The following is a 20,606-nucleotide window of genomic DNA, read 5'->3' as shown; positions in this document are numbered from 1 at the left end:
AAGGAGGGGTCAGCCAAATGACCAACTGATGGACTATAGACATAGGACATTTTTAGGACATGAAGAGAAGAGAAACATATTCTACTAGTCCTAATAAGGACAGACATACCAAAGACCACACCAAACTGAACTTAAGGGGCCCATAGGATAAGATGGGCATGTATTTTTGGGACATGAGGTCCTGTCACCATTATAACTTGACTGAAAGCAGATATGGGCGTTGTTGGGCGTGAACAAGCAGGATGCACAGATTGGGATATAATGGTGGCAGATGGACTGAGGGAAATAAATTAATTTGCATGTGGGATGGACTGATATGTTGTATGTGTATAAATCAGAGCCAGTGCTCTGGAAAAGGGGTGTTCCGCGGACCATCTAGGCTTCTGAAATGTTTGTATTAAAAGCCTATATTGAATTCACAAGTTCTTGTAAGTGTTACATTTTGTTACGATTCTCCACGACAATACCTGTCACCCATGTTTCACAGATAAGCCTGTATTTCATGCAGTGGAGCCCTACACCAAGAAGGAGCTGTCTGCCGTCCCTCTGCCTGACATCATCCGCACCTACAAGGTGATGGCAGCTGAGAACATCCCAGAGAACCCACTCCGTTTCCTCTACCCAGACATCCCCAAAGACAAGTCCTTCGGGAAGTACTACGCCAGGGCCTCTGAGGGTAAGCAACCAGCAACCCTTTTTGTTTGAAATCATATATTATTTACAAGGTCTCGTGAGAAGTTCACCTGTGACTGTGAGGTAAAAAAATGTATGGAATAAATAGGATTTAACCGTTATTTCCTTTTTTGTTATTTTGTTCCTGATGCTTTCCGAAATCTCTCGGCTGCATTTCAGACACCTCAAACCATATTTTGTTTAGATTTATTTTTGGCCATGTATGAATGTTTTATTCAATGTGTTTCTATGGGCTAATAGCCGTAAGGCCAAATTCAGTCTCATCAAAAAATGTGTATGTATTTTTTGGCACTACCTACAAGGGTCCTAAAACTCAATCAAATAGCTTAATGGTCCATCTTATGACCATAATAAAACAATTCCATATGTTCGCTTTGTACATATCGCCTTAGACTCCTAGGGGTTCAGCTTGTGGGCATCATAGAGCAAAACAGCTGACCCGTTCGTGTGAGTCTCAGCTTTCCATAATGGGGTCACTCCGCTGTAGAGCTGCCTGATTCCACCGCAGATGGGGTAAACCGACATCGGCGGATGTTGTGTATTGAGACGCAGTTCATGCAAAAACAAAAGTCTCTAGGTTGAACAGACAGATCGACTATAGGCACATATCAAATATAAGTGTTTACAAAATAATAATAAGACATGATAGATTTCACATTATACACAGCTCAAAAAAATAAAGGGAACACTTAAACAACACAATGTAACTCCAAGGAAGCAACACTGATTGACAATAAATTTCACATGCTGTTGTGCAAATGGAATAGACAACAGGTGGAAATTATGGGCAATTAGCAAGACACCCCCAATAAAGGAGTGGTTCTGCAGGTGGTGACCACAGACCACTTCTCAGTTCCTATGCTTCCTGACTGATGCCTTGGTCACTTTTAAATGCTGGCGGTGCTTTCACTCTGGTGGTAGCATGAGACGGAGTCTACAACCCACACAAGTGGCTCAGGTAGTGCAGCTCATCCAGGATGGTACATCAATGCGAGCTGTGGCAAGAAGGTTTGCTGTGTCTGTCAGCGTAGTGTCCAGAGCATGGAGGCGCAACCAGGAGACAGGCCAGTACATCAGGAGACGTGGAGGAGGCCGTAGGAGGGCAACAACCCAGCAGCAGGACCGCTACCTCCGCCTTTGTTCCATGAGGAGCTCTGCCAGAGCCCTGCAAAATGACCTCCAGCAGGCCACAAATGTACATGTGTCTTCTCAAAAGGTCAGAAACAGACTCCATGAGGGTGGTATATGAGGGCCCGTCGTCACACGTGGGGGTTGTTCTTACAGCCCAACACAGTGCAGGATGTTTGGCATTTGCCAGAGAACACCAAGATTGGCAAATTCGCCACTGGCGCCCTGTGCTCTTAACAGATGAAAGCAGATTCTCACTGAGCACATGTGACAGACGTGACAGTCTGGCGACGCCGTGGAGAACGTTCTGCTGCCTGCAACATCCTCCAGCATGACCGGTTTGGCGGTGGGACAGTCATGGTGTGGGGTGGCATTTCTTTGGGGGGCTGCACAGCCCTCCATGTGCTCGCCAGAGGTAGCCTGACTGCCATTAGGTACAGAGATGAGATCCTCAGACCCCTTGTGAGACCATATGCTGGTGCGGTTGGCCCTGGGTTCCTCCTAATGCTAGACCTCATGTGGCTGGAGTGTGTCAGCAGTTCCTGCAAGAGGAAGGCATTGATGCTATGGACGGGCTCGCCCGTTCCCCAGACCTGAATCCAATTGAGCACATCTGGGACATCATGTCTCGCTCCATCGTTGCACCACAGACTGTCCAGGAGTTGGCGGATGCTTTAGTCCAGGTCTGGGAGGAGATCCCTCAGGAGACCATCCGCCACCTCATCAGGAGCATGCCCAGGAGCATACACACTACTGAGCCTAATTTTGACTTGTTTTAAGGACATTACATCAAAGTTGGATCAGCCTGTAGTGTGGTTTTCCACTTTAATTTTGAGTGTGACTCCAAATTCAGACCTCCATGGGTTGATAAATTTGATTTCCATTGATTTTGTTGTCAGTACATTCAACTATGTAAATAAAAAATTTAATACGAATAATTCATTCATTCACACTAGGATGTGTTATTTTAGTGTTCCCTTTATTTTTTGAGCAGTGTAGAATTATAGGAATAAAAAAATCTGATGTTGGTCAGAAAATAGAAGTGATAAGCTTTGGCATTCTATTTCTGTTTAAAATCCCCTCAATGACCATGGTGTCTGGTAAACCTTTGGGGATGTTTATTATGAACAACACCAGGGATGCACGATATATTGGTGAGCATTTACTTTGAGAGGTTTTGTCCATAATAAACATCCCCAATCGTCCATCTGGTCCACCACTTTGTTTTTCAGCATCAGAGACCATGGATGTGGCGAGTCCCACCGACAGAGAATACGAAACGATCGATATCATATCAGTGTCAGGGTAAGTTTAGAGTAGGCTACCCTTCATACGTTACATATGTCTTAATCTGTAACAGGAAGACATTTTATTTGCAATGTTCTGGTTTGGGTATAATCCATAATCTGATTTAATTGCCCCTTATTTTTGCAATGTTTTTCGTCACCCATCTAGACAGCAAGACGAGAGGGTGTTCATGTTGCAAGAAAAGCTGGAAAGTGGATCAGTGCTCCATTGTTGGAGTGAAAGTCCTAAGAATATTGATAATGCTGTGGTAAGTTACATAACTGACTTGCCTAGTTAAATAAATTAACAACCAATTCTTATTTTATAATGATGGCCTACCGGGGAACAGTGGGTTAACTGCCTTGACAGCTCCGGGATTCGATCCAGTGATCCAGGTGAGTGCAGGTTGTGGTATATTGTATATCTTAAATGAATTCCTTCATTCAGATATAGATCTCTCTGTTCAATATCACTTCACCTTCCATTTCTTGACCAGTTGTCTGGGACATGGATGTTTCGATGTGCCAATTCGTAGGCAAGTTAGCCAACACAGCTACAAGAATGCACTTTCATGCTAGGTTTAGGACTTCACATTGTATCTTATACAGAACCCAACTGATGTACAATACAATCTTAGAACCATCTACTTTGGTTATAAGTCAGTTTGATGGAAACTCATCACTGGGGGGGGGAAATGTGTCTATTTTATTATGCAGATTTTTGAATGTAAGCATTCAAATCTGTTGCAAATTGGATGGAAACCTAGCTACTGTTTGGAAATGGGGCAGAACCGTTGTGTTGAGATTAAGGTCATGGGGAAGGGAGGACAACAAGCTGATGCATGCCAGGCATATAAAGGTGAATTATTATTCATGATGTCGTCAGGTTCCTGTTTCTATCATAGACATACTTTTTCATAATAAGTTTACTGTTATTGCACATTGTTCTAGATGGCCCAGTGGTGCCAGCTGGAACTACTGGAGTCTAAATACCAGGAGCAGGTCCACCAGCTCTATGATGACTCCTTCCCCATGGACATCAGACAGTACCTCAGTAAGTGGATTGAGAGCATCGACTGGTAAGCAAGCAGTGATGAAGACTGCAGGGAGGCTGCTGTTAAAATAGATCTTTGTATATCCATTTATTTGACTGGTATTCTCCTGTACTCTACCCTTTTCAATTATATCTGTATTTTATTGTATTTCATCTCGTTCATCCAATCTTAATTCCCCTGTGAATCCATATCTATGTAGAGATAATGTTGCTGTTCTGAGATTGATATACAGTATGTCAATGATCCAATCCATAGGGATAATGTGGCTGTTGACGAATCCCTGGCCACTGTCCGCTTCCACGATCTCCTAGCCCGTCTTGATGACCAACACAGCCGCTTCGCCCTGGAGAAAGACCTCCTGCGACAACACAACATCCGCAAGTTCAAGGGAAACCTCCAGGTGTAGTATTATCTCAGTTACATCTTTTCAGGACAGACCTTACTGCCAGTGGCCTTCCATACTTTATTGCTTGTATGTTACAGGAATGATTAATTAAAAGTTATACATTTATGTTGCTAATTTCCCCTTTTAACTCCTGACATATATACATTTTGAATGAGTTGTTGATGTGGAATTTATGACCCCAGTGTCAGTAAATGTTTTTTGAGTTTGTAGTAAAAAAGTACCCACTTCTACAGGACCGCTTTCAGAAGGACCCCGTTCACATGGCCATGATCATCTCCAGAAACCTGAAGGAGGAGCGGAGGATTCTGGCTGCTGCCAAAAGCATAGAGGTGCTCTGCATGAACTGTATTGACATACATTGTAATTAATAAAATCACCACACGTCTTTCTCTGTCTGTGCTGTCAGATATTGTAGATAATACATAACTCTATATTGGAGTGTTTACATGCTTTAACTGTGCAGTTAAATGAACAGTATTTTCCTCTTCAGACTGACAGAGAAAACACACAGACCACCATGGTTCTGGAGAAGCAAAAGCTGGACAACAAAGTCAAAGACATGAAAAACAAGGTTCAGGTGAGTTATCATTTCCATCATATACTAGATGTTGGTTGTTTCCTGGTGGAACAGTTCCATCAGTGATTTGCAGTACATGTTCATACATGTCAGGGTTGCCATCTATCTGATCCAACGTGTTTATCTCACTTGCCAGGAAGCGGATCAGAATATAAAGTCTCTGGAATACCTTCAAGACGAGCATGACTTTAAGGAAAATATTCTTAAGAAAAGAGGTGAGGTGTTTTATTCTCAATCCGTAATAGATCATTTATTTACAGGTCTGTGTTTCAGGTTTAGTCAGTAAGTGAATGTTTTTCCTTCTCCCACTTTAGAACATGAAATGAACGGGCTGACACCCAAACAGCTGGAACACGAGAAGCTGCAGATTGGAGTGATGTGTTTCAAGCTGAAATTCAAGAGAGTGGTAAGAGGGGTCATGATTAGAGGTCGACCGATTAATCGGCAAGGCCAATTAATTAGGGCCGATTTCAAGTTTTCATAACAATTGGCCTTTTTGGATACCGATTATGGCCGATTACATTGCAATCCACGAGGAGACTGTATGGCAGGCTGACCACCTGTTTCGCAAGTGCAGCATCAAAAGGACCTTGTGGCTACAAGGAGCCAAGGTAAGTTGCTAGCGAGCATTAAGCTTATCTCATAAACTATCAATCTTCACATAATCACTAGTTAACTACACATGGTTTATGATATTACTAGGTTAACTAGCTTGTCCTGCGTTGCGTATCATCAAATCCGTGCCTATTAATTTATCATCGAATCACAGCCTACTTCAACTTTGCCAAACGGGTGATTTAACAAAAGCACATCTGCGAGAAATGCACAATCGTTGCACAAATGTACCTAACCATAAACATCAATGCCTTCATTAAAATCAATACACAGAAGTATATATTTAAACCTACATATTTTGTTAATACTGCCTGCTAACATGTATTTATTTTAACTAAGGAAATTGTTTCATTTCTCTTGCGTTCAGTGCAACCAGAGTCATGGCACATGCAACAGTTTTGGCTGCAGCATTTCTTCCTAACAAAGACTGTAATGAATTTGCCAGAATTGTACATAATTATGACATAACATTGAAGATTGTGCAATCTAACAGAAATATTTAGACTTAGGGTTGCCATCCGTTCGATAAAATACGGAACGGTTCTGTATGTGACTGAAATAATAAATGTTTTTTTGTTTTCGAAATGATTGTTTCCGGATTTGACAATATTAATGACCAAAGGCTCGTATTTCTGTGTGTCTATGATTTGATAGAGCAGTCTGACTGAGCGGTGGTAGGCAACAGCAGGCTCATAAGCATTCATTCAAACAGCACTTTACTGCATTTGCCAGCAGCTCTTAGCAATGCTTAAAGCACAGCGCTGTTTATGACTTCAAGCCTATCAACTCCCGAGATTAGGTTGGCCATACCTAAGCGCCTATTAGAACATCCGATAGTCAAAGGTATATGAAATACAAATGATATAGAGAGAAATAGTCGACGCGTCATAATTCCGATAACTACAACCTTAAACTTCTTAACTGGGAATATTGAAGACTCATGTTATAAGGAACCACCAGCTTTCTTATGTTCTGAGCAAGGAACTTAAACGGTAGCTTTTTTACATGGCACATATTGCACTTTTACTTTCTTCTCCAACACTTTTTGCATTATTGAAACCAAATTGAACATGTTTCATTATTTATTTGAGACTAAATAGATTTTATTTATGTGTTATATTAGGTTAAAATAAGTGTTCATCGTTCATTCAGTATTGTTGTAATTGTCATTATTACATACCGATTAAATCGGCCGATTTTTATCTTTTTTTGGTCCTCCAGTAATCGGTATCGGCGTTGAAAAATCATAATCGGTCGACCTCTAGCCCTGATGACGTTAAACAGTCCAATGTCATTTTACCATGACATTGTACTGTGAATAAAAAAAAATGCAATGACAAAAAGCATGAATAATCATGCATCAAGCACTGCTAAGAATACCATGTATCATAGTCTGTCTGAATGACTAAGAGTGTATTACCTAGTTATAACCAGCATGCTCATATTGAAGAGTAGATGACGGTTATAGAGTAAATAATAACTATACATATGTTGTCTGCCTCCACAGGAAGTGGTTGGCCAGTTGGCGGAGGTGCTCAACATGGCCGAGGCGGTCCAGTCACACTTGATCTCAGAGGAGCTGCCTGAGTGGAAGAAGAGGCAGCAGAGCTCCTGTATTGGAGGACCACCCAACGCATGTCTGGACCAACTGCAGAACTGGTGAGGAGACTAGTTCATTCTTTTGGGCATCTCTTGTCTGATCAAGCAAAAAGATGAATTTAGGAACCCAACAAAATAAAGTATTGTTCTTATTCTGCTTCATCTTCTTCTTCCCCTGTAGGTTCACAGCGGTGGCAGAAAGCCTGCAGCAGGTGAGGCAGCAGCTGAAGGAGCTCCAGGAACTAGAGCAGAAGTACACATACGACAACGACCCAATCAAACAGCAGAAAGGCTTCCTGGAGGTGCGGGCCCTGGCACTGTTCCGGAACCTCCTAGAACAGTGAGTGACACCACACTTGTATTCCGAATTTAAACACCCACTCTGTTTTTGCTGCCGTTTTTGATCATTTAAATTGTGTATATATATATATGCGCCTCTATACAGTATATCACCTAAAAATTCCTTGTTTCTCTGTGGTGTGTCTTAGTTCCTTGGTGGTAGAGAGACAGCCCTGTATGCCCACACATCCACAGAGACCTCTGGTGCTGCAGACAAAGATGCCGTTCACTGTCAAGCTCAGGTAAGCACAAACACAACAGCACCTCCCGTCTGTAGTTCTTCCCATCTGTAGTTCCTATGGATCCTTACAGTCCTGGGTGAGTTTTAATTTGTATTTCCTCTCCTCTAGATTTCTTGTGAAGCTCCAGGAATTCAACTATCAACTCAAAGTGAAAGCTTTGTTTGACAAGTAAGGAAAGGAGTGTGGAGTTATTTTGTCCTGCTCTTGAATTTGTGATGTGAATACATAACTAAAGGGGAATGCACGTTTTCTTTTCTCTCCAGGGACGTTACAGAAAATAAAGGGTTTCGTAAGTTCAACATATTGGGCACCAACACAAAAGTTATGACTATGGAGGAGTCAAATGGAAGCTTGGCTGCAGAGTTTTTCGAGTTGGTAAGCTCGCACCATTTCAAATGGCATACAGGGCACTACATCTGAATGAGTTGTCCCATTTGTCCATTTGGACCTGCACTGTCATCACTCTTTACAGCAGGGTTCCCCAACTGACGGTCATTTTATTTGGAGGTCAAGTGGCAGGTCAAGGTGTATTTTTATTTATTTTTTACTGTAAAAACACCAGCAAATCAGCTCCAAGTGATTTTAATTTTGGAAATCTGTTCCAAAGTATTCCCACGCATATTAAATAAATATATGTGACCGTATACAAATGTAAGCAAGGTTTGATATGATTGTGTTATAGTAAAATATGATATCTGTTTGGGCTTCTTGCGGTAAGTTTGTAGTCTACAAATGATTTGTAATTATGTTCCGGCACCCTGACCATCCTCTCAAGAAAATATCGGCCTGCAGCTGAATCTACAGTAGTTGATGATCCCTGCTTTACAGTTTATTCTTTGATCTCGACACAGAACCTGCAAGAGCAGAGAGTGACTGGAAGAGGAAAGAAAGAGGTAAGAGACCTAAGAGAGCTGGTTTCTGATTGGTCTTAAATGGGCTATAATGACCAGGTAATCTGTACAGTATTTGTGAATTTCATGATGAGTATTAAATACATTCTGGTGCGGATTAGGTTTCTCTGTCTGACCATGTTATTCCAGGGGCCTCTTATTGTGACAGAGGAGCTGCACTGCATCTGCTTTGAGTCGGAACTCCGCCAGTCAGGTCTGGAAATCAAACTAGGGGTAAGTGATCTGAAATATAGAGATTCAGGCCTACACTCCCATTTTTACGAGGCCCAACAGCGCTCTGGCCTTATTTAATTTGCCTTTGATTTAGTCTGACCTCTGGTCCTTTTTAGACCATCTCCCTGCCCATCGTGGTCATCTCCAACTGCAACCAGCTGCCCAGTGGCTGGGCCTCCATCCTGTGGTACAACATGCTGACCAGCGAGCCCCAGGTAGTCTTCTCTCAAGGTTCCTTCCTCCTAGGGAGTTTTTCCTTGCCTTGAAGGTGCTTTGCTGGCTTACTGTCAAACACTTTGTGACAATTTGATTTAACAATGAGTTTTTAAATAAATATGATTGATTTGTTGGAACAGGACCTGGAGTTCTTCCTGAGCCCTCCGACAGTGTCCTGGGGTCAGCTATCTGAGGTGCTGAGCTGGCAGTTTTCCTCTGTCACCAAGAGGGGGCTCAATGATGAGCAGCTAGGCATGCTGGCTGACAAACTACTGGGCCAGAAAGCACAGAGGAATCCTGAGGGCCTTATCTCCTGGACCATGTTCGGTGCTGTCAAGGTAGGTTAGGATTAGAGTAAACAGAATATTTGGTCCCAATTTAAACAAATTACAACTGATAAAGGATTTATATACTGTAGCATAAACACTACATAAATGATCTAAGTGTATATCATACACTTTTTAAATGGTGTAGGAAAGGTGATGTAACAATTCCCAACGTAGGGGGACTTGACAAATGTGACAATGTATGCTTATAAGCATTTATAGAATATGACATGCACATATAGAATATTTGTGAAGCATTTACAGTACATTTGGAAAGTATTGTTGCGTTACAGCCTTATTATAACATTGATAGAATAATTATTTTCCCCTCAATCTACACACTAATGACAAAGCAAAAACAGGTTTTTAGAGATTTTTGCAAATGTATAAAATAATGTAATATGTATGTAATATGTAATAAATAATATTTACACTCCCGGTCAAAAGTTTTAGAACACAGTCATTCAAGGGTTTTTCTTTATTTTTACTATTTTCTACATTGTAGAATAATAGTGAAGACATCAAAACTATGAAATAACACATATGGAATCATGTAGTAACCAAAAAAGGGTTAAACAAATCAAAATATGTTTTATATTTGTGATTCTTCAAATTGCCACCCTTCGCATTGATGACAGCTTTGCACACTCTTGCCATTTTCATAACCAGCTACATGAGGCAATGACCTGGAATGCATTTCAATTAACAGGTGTGTCTTCTTAAAAGTTAATTTGTGGAATTTCTTTCCTCCTTAAAAGGATCGGACTGTTTTTTTCCATTTTCGCCTAAAATGACATATCCAAATCTAACTGCCTGTAGCTCAGGACCTGAAGCAAGGATATGCATGTTCTTGATACCATTTGAAAGGAAACACTAAGGTAGGAGAATATAACATGTTAGATCTGGTAAAAGATAATACATGTTCTATCATCTTTAAAGTGCAGGAGAAAGGCCAATATATCATTTCGATTTTGGCCACTAGATGGCAGCAGTGTATGTGCAAAGTTTTAGACTGATCCAATGAACCATTGCATTGCTGTTCAAAATATTGTATCAGGTCTGACCAAATGTGCGAGTTGGTAAATTCCTAGTGCATAGCTGTAGAGAACATGACAAATTATATGGTAATAAAATCTTTTAGTTTATACACTCCCAGGAATGTCATAAATGATGGATAATTAGCTTCCCTACAGAAAATACACCAACCTTCACACATCTACATGGGGGGGTGAGACACCAGCAGGGGTTAAAACTGTAGAACACAGTTCATATATTTGAATATCAAAATGTATTTTATCAAACAAAATTATGCTACATTTTATCTATGGGATTCTCAGGATGACAAATCAGAGCAAGATTACTGATTGTAAGTACATTATGTACCTTCAGAGGTGAATTGTAAGTCGCTCTGGATAAGAGCGTCTGCTAAATGACTTTAATGTAATGTATCAAACCAGTTGTGTGATAAGTTGTTGTTGTGCAGTCTCCTCAAACAATAACATGCTATTTCTTCACTGTAATAGCTACTGTTAATTGGACAGTACAGTTAGATTAACAAGAATTTAAGCTTTCTGTTTTAAGACATGTCTATGTCCTGGGAAGTGTTCTTGTTACTTACAACGTCATGCTAATCACATTAGCGCACGTTAGCTCAACCGACCCATGGGGGGACACCGATCCCATAGAGGTTAACGCGTTTGAGCCAATCAGTTGTGTTGTGACAAGATAGCCCTCGTTGGTAAAAGACCAAGTACATATTATGGCAAGAACAGCTCAAATAAGCAAAGAGAAATGACAGACCATCATTACTTTAATACATGAAGGTCAGTTAATACCGAACATTTCTTCAAACGCAGTCGCAAAAACCATCAAGCGCTATGATGGGAAGTATGCATTTCACTGTAAGGTCTACACCTGTTGTATTCGCCGCATGTGACAAATACAATTTGATTTGATTTTATGGCCTGATTCACACAGTCTCCTGTGAACAGTTGATGTTGAGATGTGTCTGTTACTTGAACTCTGAAGCATTTATTTGGGCTGCAATTTGAGGTTGGTAACTCTAATGAACTTATCCTCTACAGCAGGGATAACTCTGGGTCTGTAACGGGATTCTTCCGTCGAAGGTGAGGAGGATCAAAATGCAGCGTGGTTGAAATTCATGTTTTTTTTAATAAGAAAAACTATACATGAACAAACTACAAAAACAAGAAACGTGACACCCGAAACAGTCCCGTGTGGTACAAACACTGACACAGGAGACAACCACCCACAAAATACCCAAAGAATATGGCTGCCTAAATATGGTTCCCAATCAGAGACAACGATAAACACCTGCCTCTGAGAACCACTCCAGGCAACCATAGACTTTCCTAGACAACTGTACTAAACACAACCCCATAAATCTAATAAACCCCTAGACAAGACAAGACACACAAATCACCCATGTCACGGCCTGACCAAAATAATAAAGAAAACACAGAATACTAATGCCAGAGCGTGACAGGGTCTTCCTTTCCTGTGGCGGTCCTCATGAGCCAGTTTCATCATAACGCTTGATAGGTTTTGCGACGGCACTTGAAGAAACTTTCAAAGTTCTTGAAATGTTCCATATTGACTGACCTTCATGTCTTAAAGTAATGATGGACTGCCATTTCTCTTTGCTTATTTAAGCTGTCCTTGCAATAATATAGACTTGGTCTTTTACCAAATAGGGCTATCTTCTGTTGGAAGGTGAACCTTGTCAAAACAAAACTGATAGGTTCAAACAAACGCATGAACATCTGCTCCAGAGACTGGGGTGAAGGTTCACCTTCCAACAGGACAACGATCCTAAGCACACAGCCAAGACAATGCAGGAGTGGCTTCAGGTCAAGTCTCTGAATGTGTTTTAACCAAGAAGACTCTAGTCTGTAATCACTGCCAAAGGTGCTTCAACAAAGTACTGATGGGTTCTGACTTCTAAACTTGAAAATATGAAATATCCTTATTCATGTCACTGAGTGAGAGAGAGGGCAATGTAGAACATTTACATTCTGTCAGAATAAATTACTGTTAGACATCAGGGATCCTATGGGAAGGAGAAGGGCCACAGTCGGGTACAAGTCAACAGGACAGCCATGAGTTGGCGAGGAGTGAGGAATTTGTGCTGTGGTCAGGACCGATATCACAAATGTTTAGTCTAGCTTAAGAGATGTATTGGCTATCCAGATGTGTCAGGAGGAGGCTCAGTATACAAGAGGTTTAAATACCAGTGCTTGTGTAAATATATGTATTGGTCTGTTCAGCTGTCTGACTCAGTGGGTGAATAAACTTGGTTTGAGCTTTACTAATCGTCCATGAGATTTTACTCTTTATTTAGATCGTAACAGTACTGAGTAAAGGGTCTCAATACTTATGTAAATGTGATATTTCAGTTTTTCTTTTAGATAAATTAGCAAAAATGTCTGCAAACTTGTTTTTGCTTTGTCATTATAGGGTATTGTGTGTCGATTGATAAGGGATAAAACTATTGAATCAATTTTAGAATAAGGCTGTAGTGTAACAAAATGTGGAATAGTCAAGGGGTCTAAATACTTTCCGACTGCACTGTATGTAATGCTTATGAAGCCTATGTATTCTATATAAAGCCTTTTATAAGTTGTACTTTGTTTTAAAATATTTACAGTTCACAAAGATATATATGAATATGAGGGCATCGAGTAAGTGCTCCCTTGTGTCAACTACAGAGCCTCCGTAAGAATAGCGTTCCCTTCTGTCTGTGGATCGAAGACATCCTGGACCTCATCAAGAGACATCTGCTGTCCCTGTGGAATGATGGGTGAGTTATTCTTTACTCTTTTTGGGATTGACAATTACAAAGCAAATAACTAGTGCTCTTGTAGGGATGACATATTAGCTGCATGGCTACATCTGGCACATTGACAGCCATGATGAACAATGTGCATTGTCCCTGCCTACTAAAACAAATACAGTAATGTAAGTAATAAAGAAATGTTGCTTGTTCCCTCCCACTACAGTTGCATCCTGGGCTTTGTGAGTAAGGAGAGGGCAAAGGCCATGCTGACTGGGAAGTGTCCAGGCACGTTCCTTCTGCGCTTCAGTGAGAGTAGCAGAGGCGGAGCCATCACATTCACTTGGGTGGAACACGACCTATACGGTGAGTAGCACACTTGCGTATTTACAACTAAAGGTGCTATATTTGAATCTGTGTTTATTTATTTTTATTTCACCTTTATTTTAGCAGGGTGGATTCCACCAAAAATACATTCATAAAAAACAAGCACATTTCTCAACAAAGAGTTCCTCAACCAACTACCTGAATTGGCCAAAGGGCACCAATGCATCCAACTGTAGATTATTTTCAAGATGGTTCTATAAATGAGGTGTGAATCAACTAAAAGCTGTTTAATCCTAAATCTGTAGTGACAGAAGGAATTTCAAGAGTTAACCATCCCTGTGACGGAGTATGGTATCTTATATTCTATACGTTAGAAACAATGTTAGGTAAATGCATTTTTTTTTTTGAAAAAGGGCTTTATAAATTAACAGAATGCAATGTTTTGACCAATGTGATGTCAGCGGGTCAGCCCACTTTCTGATAGAGAATGCAAAGATTAATGCAAAACCTGTCGCCAGTGATACTGTGGTAGAAAGATGTACATATAGGGAGAAACATAATACTGTAACACAAGAGAAAGATACACTTGGAGTGCATTTGCCATTCTGGTAAAATGCATTGTCTATTGTATAGGACAGGAGGCCAGAGTAAGGCCATGAGAGCATAGGACAGCTGGACATACCAAGGTCAGAGGGACATACAAAGGAGGGGGTCAGCCAAATGACCAACTGATGGACTATAGACATAGGACATTTTTAGGACATGAAGAGAAGAGAAACATATTCTACTAGTCCTAATAAGGACAGACATACCAAAGACCACACCAAGCTGAACTTAAGGGGCCCATAGGATAAGATGGGCATGTATTTTTGGGACATGAGGTCCTGTCACCATTATAACTTGACTGAAAGCAGATATGGGCGTTGTTGGGCGTGAACAAGCAGGATGCACAGATTGGGATATAATGGTGGCAGATGGACTGAGGGAAATAAATTAATTTGCATGTGGGATGGACTGATATGTTGTATGTGTATAAATCAGAGCCAGTGCTCTGGAAAAGGGGGTGTTCCGCGGACCATCTAGGCTTCTGAAATGTTTGTATTAAAAGCCTATATTGAATTCACAAGTTCTTGTAAGTGTTACATTTTGTTACGATTCTCCACGACAATACCTGTCACCCATGTTTCACAGATAAGCCTGTATTTCATGCAGTGGAGCCCTACACCAAGAAGGAGCTGTCTGCCGTCCCTCTGCCTGACATCATCCGCACCTACAAGGTGATGGCAGCTGAGAACATCCCAGAGAACCCACTCCGTTTCCTCTACCCAGACATCCCCAAAGACAAGTCCTTCGGGAAGTACTACGCCAGGGCCTCTGAGGGTAAGCAACCAGCAACCCTTTTTTGTTTGAAATCATATATTATTTACAAGGTCTCGTGAGAAGTTCACCTGTGACTGTGAGGTAAAAAAATGTATGGAATAAATAGGATTTAACCGTTATTTCCTTTTTTTGTTATTTTGTTCCTGATGCTTTCCGAAATCTCTCGGCTGCATTTCAGACACCTCAAACCATATTTTGTTTAGATTTATTTTTGGCCATGTATGAATGTTTTATTCAATGTGTTTCTATGGGCTAATAGCCGTAAGGCCAAATTCAGTCTCATCAAAAAATGTGTATGTATTTTTTGGCACTACCTACAAGGGTCCTAAAACTCAATCAAATAGCTTAATGGTCCATCTTATGACCATAATAAAACAATTCCATATGTTCGCTTTGTACATATCGCCTTAGACTCCTAGGGGTTCAGCTTGTGGGCATCATAGAGCAAAACAGCTGACCCGTTCGTGTGAGTCTCAGCTTTCCATAATGGGGTCACTCCGCTGTAGAGCTGCCTGATTCCACCGCAGATGGGGTAAACCGACATCGGCGGATGTTGTGTATTGAGACGCAGTTCATGCAAAAACAAAAGTCTCTAGGTTGAACAGACAGATCGACTATAGGCACATATCAAATATAAGTGTTTACAAAATAATAATAAGACATGATAGATTTCACATTATACACAGCTCAAAAAAATAAAGGGAACACTTAAACAACACAATGTAACTCCAAGGAAGCAACACTGATTGACAATAAATTTCACATGCTGTTGTGCAAATGGAATAGACAACAGGTGGAAATTATGGGCAATTAGCAAGACACCCCCAATAAAGGAGTGGTTCTGCAGGTGGTGACCACAGACCACTTCTCAGTTCCTATGCTTCCTGACTGATGCCTTGGTCACTTTTAAATGCTGGCGGTGCTTTCACTCTGGTGGTAGCATGAGACGGAGTCTACAACCCACACAAGTGGCTCAGGTAGTGCAGCTCATCCAGGATGGTACATCAATGCGAGCTGTGGCAAGAAGGTTTGCTGTGTCTGTCAGCGTAGTGTCCAGAGCATGGAGGCGCTACCAGGAGACAGGCCAGTACATCAGGAGACGTGGAGGAGGCCGTAGGAGGGCAACAACCCAGCAGCAGGACCGCTACCTCCGCCTTTGTTCCATGAGGAGCTCTGCCAGAGCCCTGCAAAATGACCTCCAGCAGGCCACAAATGTACATGTGTCTTCTCAAAAGGTCAGAAACAGACTCCATGAGGGTGGTATATGAGGGCCCGTCGTCACACGTGGGGGTTGTTCTTACAGCCCAACACAGTGCAGGATGTTTGGCATTTGCCAGAGAACACCAAGATTGGCAAATTCGCCACTGGCGCCCTGTGCTCTTAACAGATGAAAGCAGATTCTCACTGAGCACATGTGACAGACGTGACAGTCTGGCGACGCCGCGGAGAACGTTCTGCTGCCTGCAACATCCTCCAGCATGACCGGTTTGGCGGTGGGACAGTCATGGTGTGGGGTGGCATTTCTTTGGGGGGCTGCACAGCCCTCCATGTGCTCGCCAGAGGTAGCCTGACTGCCATTAGGTACAGAGATGAGATCCTCAGACCCCTTGTGAGACCATATGCTGGTGCGGTTGGCCCTGGGTTCCTCCTAATGCTAGACCTCATGTGGCTGGAGTGTGTCAGCAGTTCCTGCAAGAGGAAGGCATTGATGCTATGGACGGGCTCGCCCGTTCCCCAGACCTGAATCCAATTGAGCACATCTGGGACATCATGTCTCGCTCCATCGTTGCACCACAGACTGTCCAGGAGTTGGCGGATGCTTTAGTCCAGGTCTGGGAGGAGATCCCTCAGGAGACCATCCGCCACCTCATCAGGAGCATGCCCAGGAGCATACACACTACTGAGCCTAATTTTGACTTGTTTTAAGGACATTACATCAAAGTTGGATCAGCCTGTAGTGTGGTTTTCCACTTTAATTTTGAGTGTGACTCCAAATTCAGACCTCCATGGGTTGATAAATTTGATTTCCATTGATTTTGTTGTCAGTACATTCAACTATGTAAATAAAAAATTTAATACGAATAATTCATTCATTCACACTAGGATGTGTTATTTTAGTGTTCCCTTTATTTTTTTGAGCAGTGTAGAATTATAGGAATAAAAAAATCTGATGTTGGTCAGAAAATAGAAGTGATAAGCTTTGGCATTCTATTTCTGTTTAAAATCCCCTCAATGACCATGGTGTCTGGTAAACCTTTGGGGATGTTTATTATGAACAACACCAGGGATGCACGATATATTGGTGAGCATTTACTTTGAGAGGTTTTGTCCATAATAAACATCCCCAATCGTCCATCTGGTCCACCACTTTGTTTTTCAGCATCAGAGACCATGGATGTGGCGAGTCCCACCGACAGAGAATACGAAACGATCGATATCATATCAGTGTCAGGGTAAGTTTAGAGTAGGCTACCCTTCATACGTTACATATGTCTTAATCTGTAACAGGAAGACATTTTATTTGCAATGTTCTGGTTTGGGTATAATCCATAATCTGATTTAATTGCCCCTTATTTTTGCAATGTTTTTTCGTCACCCATCTAGACAGCAAGACGAGAGGGTGTTCATGTTGCAAGAAAAGCTGGAAAGTGGATCAGTGCTCCATTGTTGGAGTGAAAGTCCTAAGAATATTGATAATGCTGTGGTAAGTTACATAACTGACTTGCCTAGTTAAATAAATTAACAACCAATTCTTATTTTATAATGATGGCCTACCGGGGAACAGTGGGTTAACTGCCTTGACAGCTCCGGGATTCGATCCAGTGATCCAGGTGAGTGCAGGTTGTGGTATATTGTATATCTTAAATGAATTCCTTCATTCAGATATAGATCTCTCTGTTCAATATCACTTCACCTTCCATTTCTTGACCAGTTGTCTGGGACATGGATGTTTCGATGTGCCAATTCGTAGGCAAGTTAGCCAACACAGCTACAAGAATGCACTTTCATGCTAGGTTTAGGACTTCACATTGTATCTTATACAGAACCCAACTGATGTACAATACAATCTTAGAACCATCTACTTTGGTTATAAGTCAGTTTGATGGAAACTCATCACTGGGGGGGGAAATGTGTCTATTTTATTATGCAGATTTTTGAATGTAAGCATTCAAATCTGTTGCAAATTGGATGGAAACCTAGCTACTGTTTGGAAATGGGGCAGAACCGTTGTGTTGAGATTAAGGTCATGGGGAAGGGAGGACAACAAGCTGATGCATGCCAGGCATATAAAGGTGAATTATTATTCATGATGTCGTCAGGTTCCTGTTTCTATCATAGACATACTTTTTCGTAATAAGTTTACTGTTATTGCACATTGTTCTAGATGGCCCAGTGGTGCCAGCTGCAACTACTGGAGTCTAAATACCAGGAGCAGGTCCACCAGCTCTATGTTGACTCCTTCCCCATGGACATCAGACAGTACCTCAGCAAGTGGATTGAGAGCATCGACTGGTAAGCAAGCAGGGATGAAGACTGCAGGGAGGCTGCTGTTAGAATAGATCTTTGTATATCCATTTATTTGACTGGTATTCTCCTGTACTCTACCCTTTTCAATTATATCTGTATTTTATTGTATTTCATCTCGTTCATCCAATCTTAATTCCCCTGTGAATCCATATCTATGTAGAGATAATGTTGCTGTTCTGAGATTGATATACAGTATGTCAATGATCCAATCCATAGGGATAATGTGGCTGTTGACGAATCCCTGGCCACTGTCCGCTTCCACGATCTCCTAGCCCGTCTTGATGACCAACACAGCCGCTTCGCCCTGGAGAAAGACCTCCTGCGACAACACAACATCCGCAAGTTCAAGGGAAACCTCCAGGTGTAGTATTATCTCAGTTACATCTTTTCAGGACAGACCTTACTGCCAGTGGCCTTCCATACTTTATTGCTTGTATGTTACAGGAATGATTAATTAAAAGTTATACATTTATGTTGCTAATTTCCCCTTTTAACTCCTGACATATATACATTTTGAATGAGTTGTTGATGTGGAATTTATGACCCCAGTGTCAGTAAATGTTTTTTGAGTTTGTAGTAAAAAAGTACCCACTTCTACAGGACCGCTTTCAGAAGGACCCCGTTCACATGGCCATGATCATCTCCAGAAACCTGAAGGAGGAGCGGAGGATTCTGGCTGCTGCCAAAAGCATAGAGGTGCTCTGCATGAACTGTATTGACATACATTGTAATTAATAAAATCACCACACGTCTTTCTCTGTCTGTGCTGTCAGATATTGTAGATAATACATAACTCTATATTGGAGTGTTTACATGCTTTAACTGTGCAGTTAAATGAACAGTATTTTCCTCTTCAGACTGACAGAGAAAACACACAGACCACCATGGTTCTGGAGAAGCAAAAGCTGGACAACAAAGTCAAAGACATGAAAAACAAGGTTCAGGTGAGTTATCATTTCCATCATATACTAGATGTTGGTTGTTTCCTGGTGGAACAGTTCCATCAGTGATTTGCAGTACATGTTCATACATGTCAGGGTTGCCATCTATCTGATCCAACGTGTTTATCTCACTTGCCAGGAAGCGGATCAGAATATAAAGTCTCTGGAATACCTTCAAGACGAGCATGACTTTAAGGAAAATATTCTTAAGAAAAGAGGTGAGGTGTTTTATTCTCAATCCGTAATAGATCATTTATTTACAGGTCTGTGTTTCAGGTTTAGTCAGTAAGTGAATGTTTTTCCTTCTCCCACTTTAGAACATGAAATGAACGGGCTGACACCCAAACAGCTGGAACACGAGAAGCTGCAGATTGGAGTGATGTGTTTCAAGCTGAAATTCAAGAGAGTGGTAAGAGGGGTCATGATTAGAGGTCGACCGATTAATCGGCAAGGCCAATTAATTAGGGCCGATTTCAAGTTTTCATAACAATTGGCCTTTTTGGATACCGATTATGGCCGATTACATTGCAATCCACGAGGAGACTGTATGGCAGGCTGACCACCTGTTTCGCAAGTGCAGCATCAAAAGGACCTTGTGGCTACAAGGAGCCAAGGTAAGTTGCTAGCGAGCATTAAGCTTATCTCATAAACTATCAATCTTCACATAATCACTAGTTAACTACACATGGTTTATGATATTACTAGGTTAACTAGCTTGTCCTGCGTTGCGTATCATCAAATCCGTGCCTATTAATTTATCATCGAATCACAGCCTACTTCAACTTTGCCAAACGGGTGATTTAACAAAAGCACATCTGCGAGAAATGCACAATCGTTGCACAAATGTACCTAACCATAAACATCAATGCCTTCATTAAAATCAATACACAGAAGTATATATTTAAACCTACATATTTTGTTAATACTGCCTGCTAACATGTATTTATTTTAACTAAGGAAATTGTTTCATTTCTCTTGCGTTCAGTGCAACCAGAGTCATGGCACATGCAACAGTTTTGGCTGCAGCATTT

The 20,606-nt window shown here is 41.4% G+C and overlaps 1 protein-coding gene across 2 annotated transcripts in view; it reads left to right on the top strand.

Moving 5' to 3' along the window:
- The first annotated feature begins 492 nt into the window (after nt 1-492).
- The window catches only part of LOC135542507 (signal transducer and activator of transcription 1-alpha/beta-like), a 43,733-nt gene continuing 23,619 nt past the window's right edge, over nt 493-20,606 (top strand). For both annotated transcript variants that reach the window (XM_064969515.1, XM_064969516.1), the window contains exons 1-29: nt 493-676; nt 3,054-3,126; nt 3,277-3,376; nt 4,059-4,186; nt 4,418-4,562; nt 4,802-4,897; nt 5,059-5,145; nt 5,282-5,360; nt 5,460-5,551; nt 7,268-7,419; nt 7,541-7,699; nt 7,848-7,940; nt 8,049-8,108; nt 8,204-8,315; nt 8,792-8,833; nt 8,981-9,064; nt 9,181-9,279; nt 9,421-9,618; nt 13,335-13,426; nt 13,626-13,765; nt 14,918-15,106; nt 17,487-17,559; nt 17,711-17,810; nt 18,492-18,619; nt 18,851-18,995; nt 19,235-19,330; nt 19,492-19,578; nt 19,715-19,793; nt 19,893-19,984. In XM_064969515.1, the coding sequence (XP_064825587.1) occupies nt 577-676; nt 3,054-3,126; nt 3,277-3,376; nt 4,059-4,186; nt 4,418-4,562; nt 4,802-4,897; nt 5,059-5,145; nt 5,282-5,360; nt 5,460-5,551; nt 7,268-7,419; nt 7,541-7,699; nt 7,848-7,940; nt 8,049-8,108; nt 8,204-8,315; nt 8,792-8,833; nt 8,981-9,064; nt 9,181-9,279; nt 9,421-9,618; nt 13,335-13,426; nt 13,626-13,765; nt 14,918-15,106; nt 17,487-17,559; nt 17,711-17,810; nt 18,492-18,619; nt 18,851-18,995; nt 19,235-19,330; nt 19,492-19,578; nt 19,715-19,793; nt 19,893-19,984 (3,120 nt within the window). In that variant the 5' untranslated portion in view covers nt 493-576. The remainder of the gene's footprint in view (nt 677-3,053; nt 3,127-3,276; nt 3,377-4,058; nt 4,187-4,417; nt 4,563-4,801; nt 4,898-5,058; nt 5,146-5,281; nt 5,361-5,459; nt 5,552-7,267; nt 7,420-7,540; nt 7,700-7,847; nt 7,941-8,048; nt 8,109-8,203; nt 8,316-8,791; nt 8,834-8,980; nt 9,065-9,180; nt 9,280-9,420; nt 9,619-13,334; nt 13,427-13,625; nt 13,766-14,917; nt 15,107-17,486; nt 17,560-17,710; nt 17,811-18,491; nt 18,620-18,850; nt 18,996-19,234; nt 19,331-19,491; nt 19,579-19,714; nt 19,794-19,892; nt 19,985-20,606) is intronic.

Source organism: Oncorhynchus masou, chromosome 6 (genome assembly GCF_036934945.1).
Source record: "Oncorhynchus masou masou isolate Uvic2021 chromosome 6, UVic_Omas_1.1, whole genome shotgun sequence".
Classification (NCBI taxonomy): Eukaryota; Metazoa; Chordata; class Actinopteri; order Salmoniformes; family Salmonidae; genus Oncorhynchus; species Oncorhynchus masou.
Note: the sequence above shows the minus strand (reverse complement) of the source record. Positions and strands in the feature narration are given on the sequence as shown.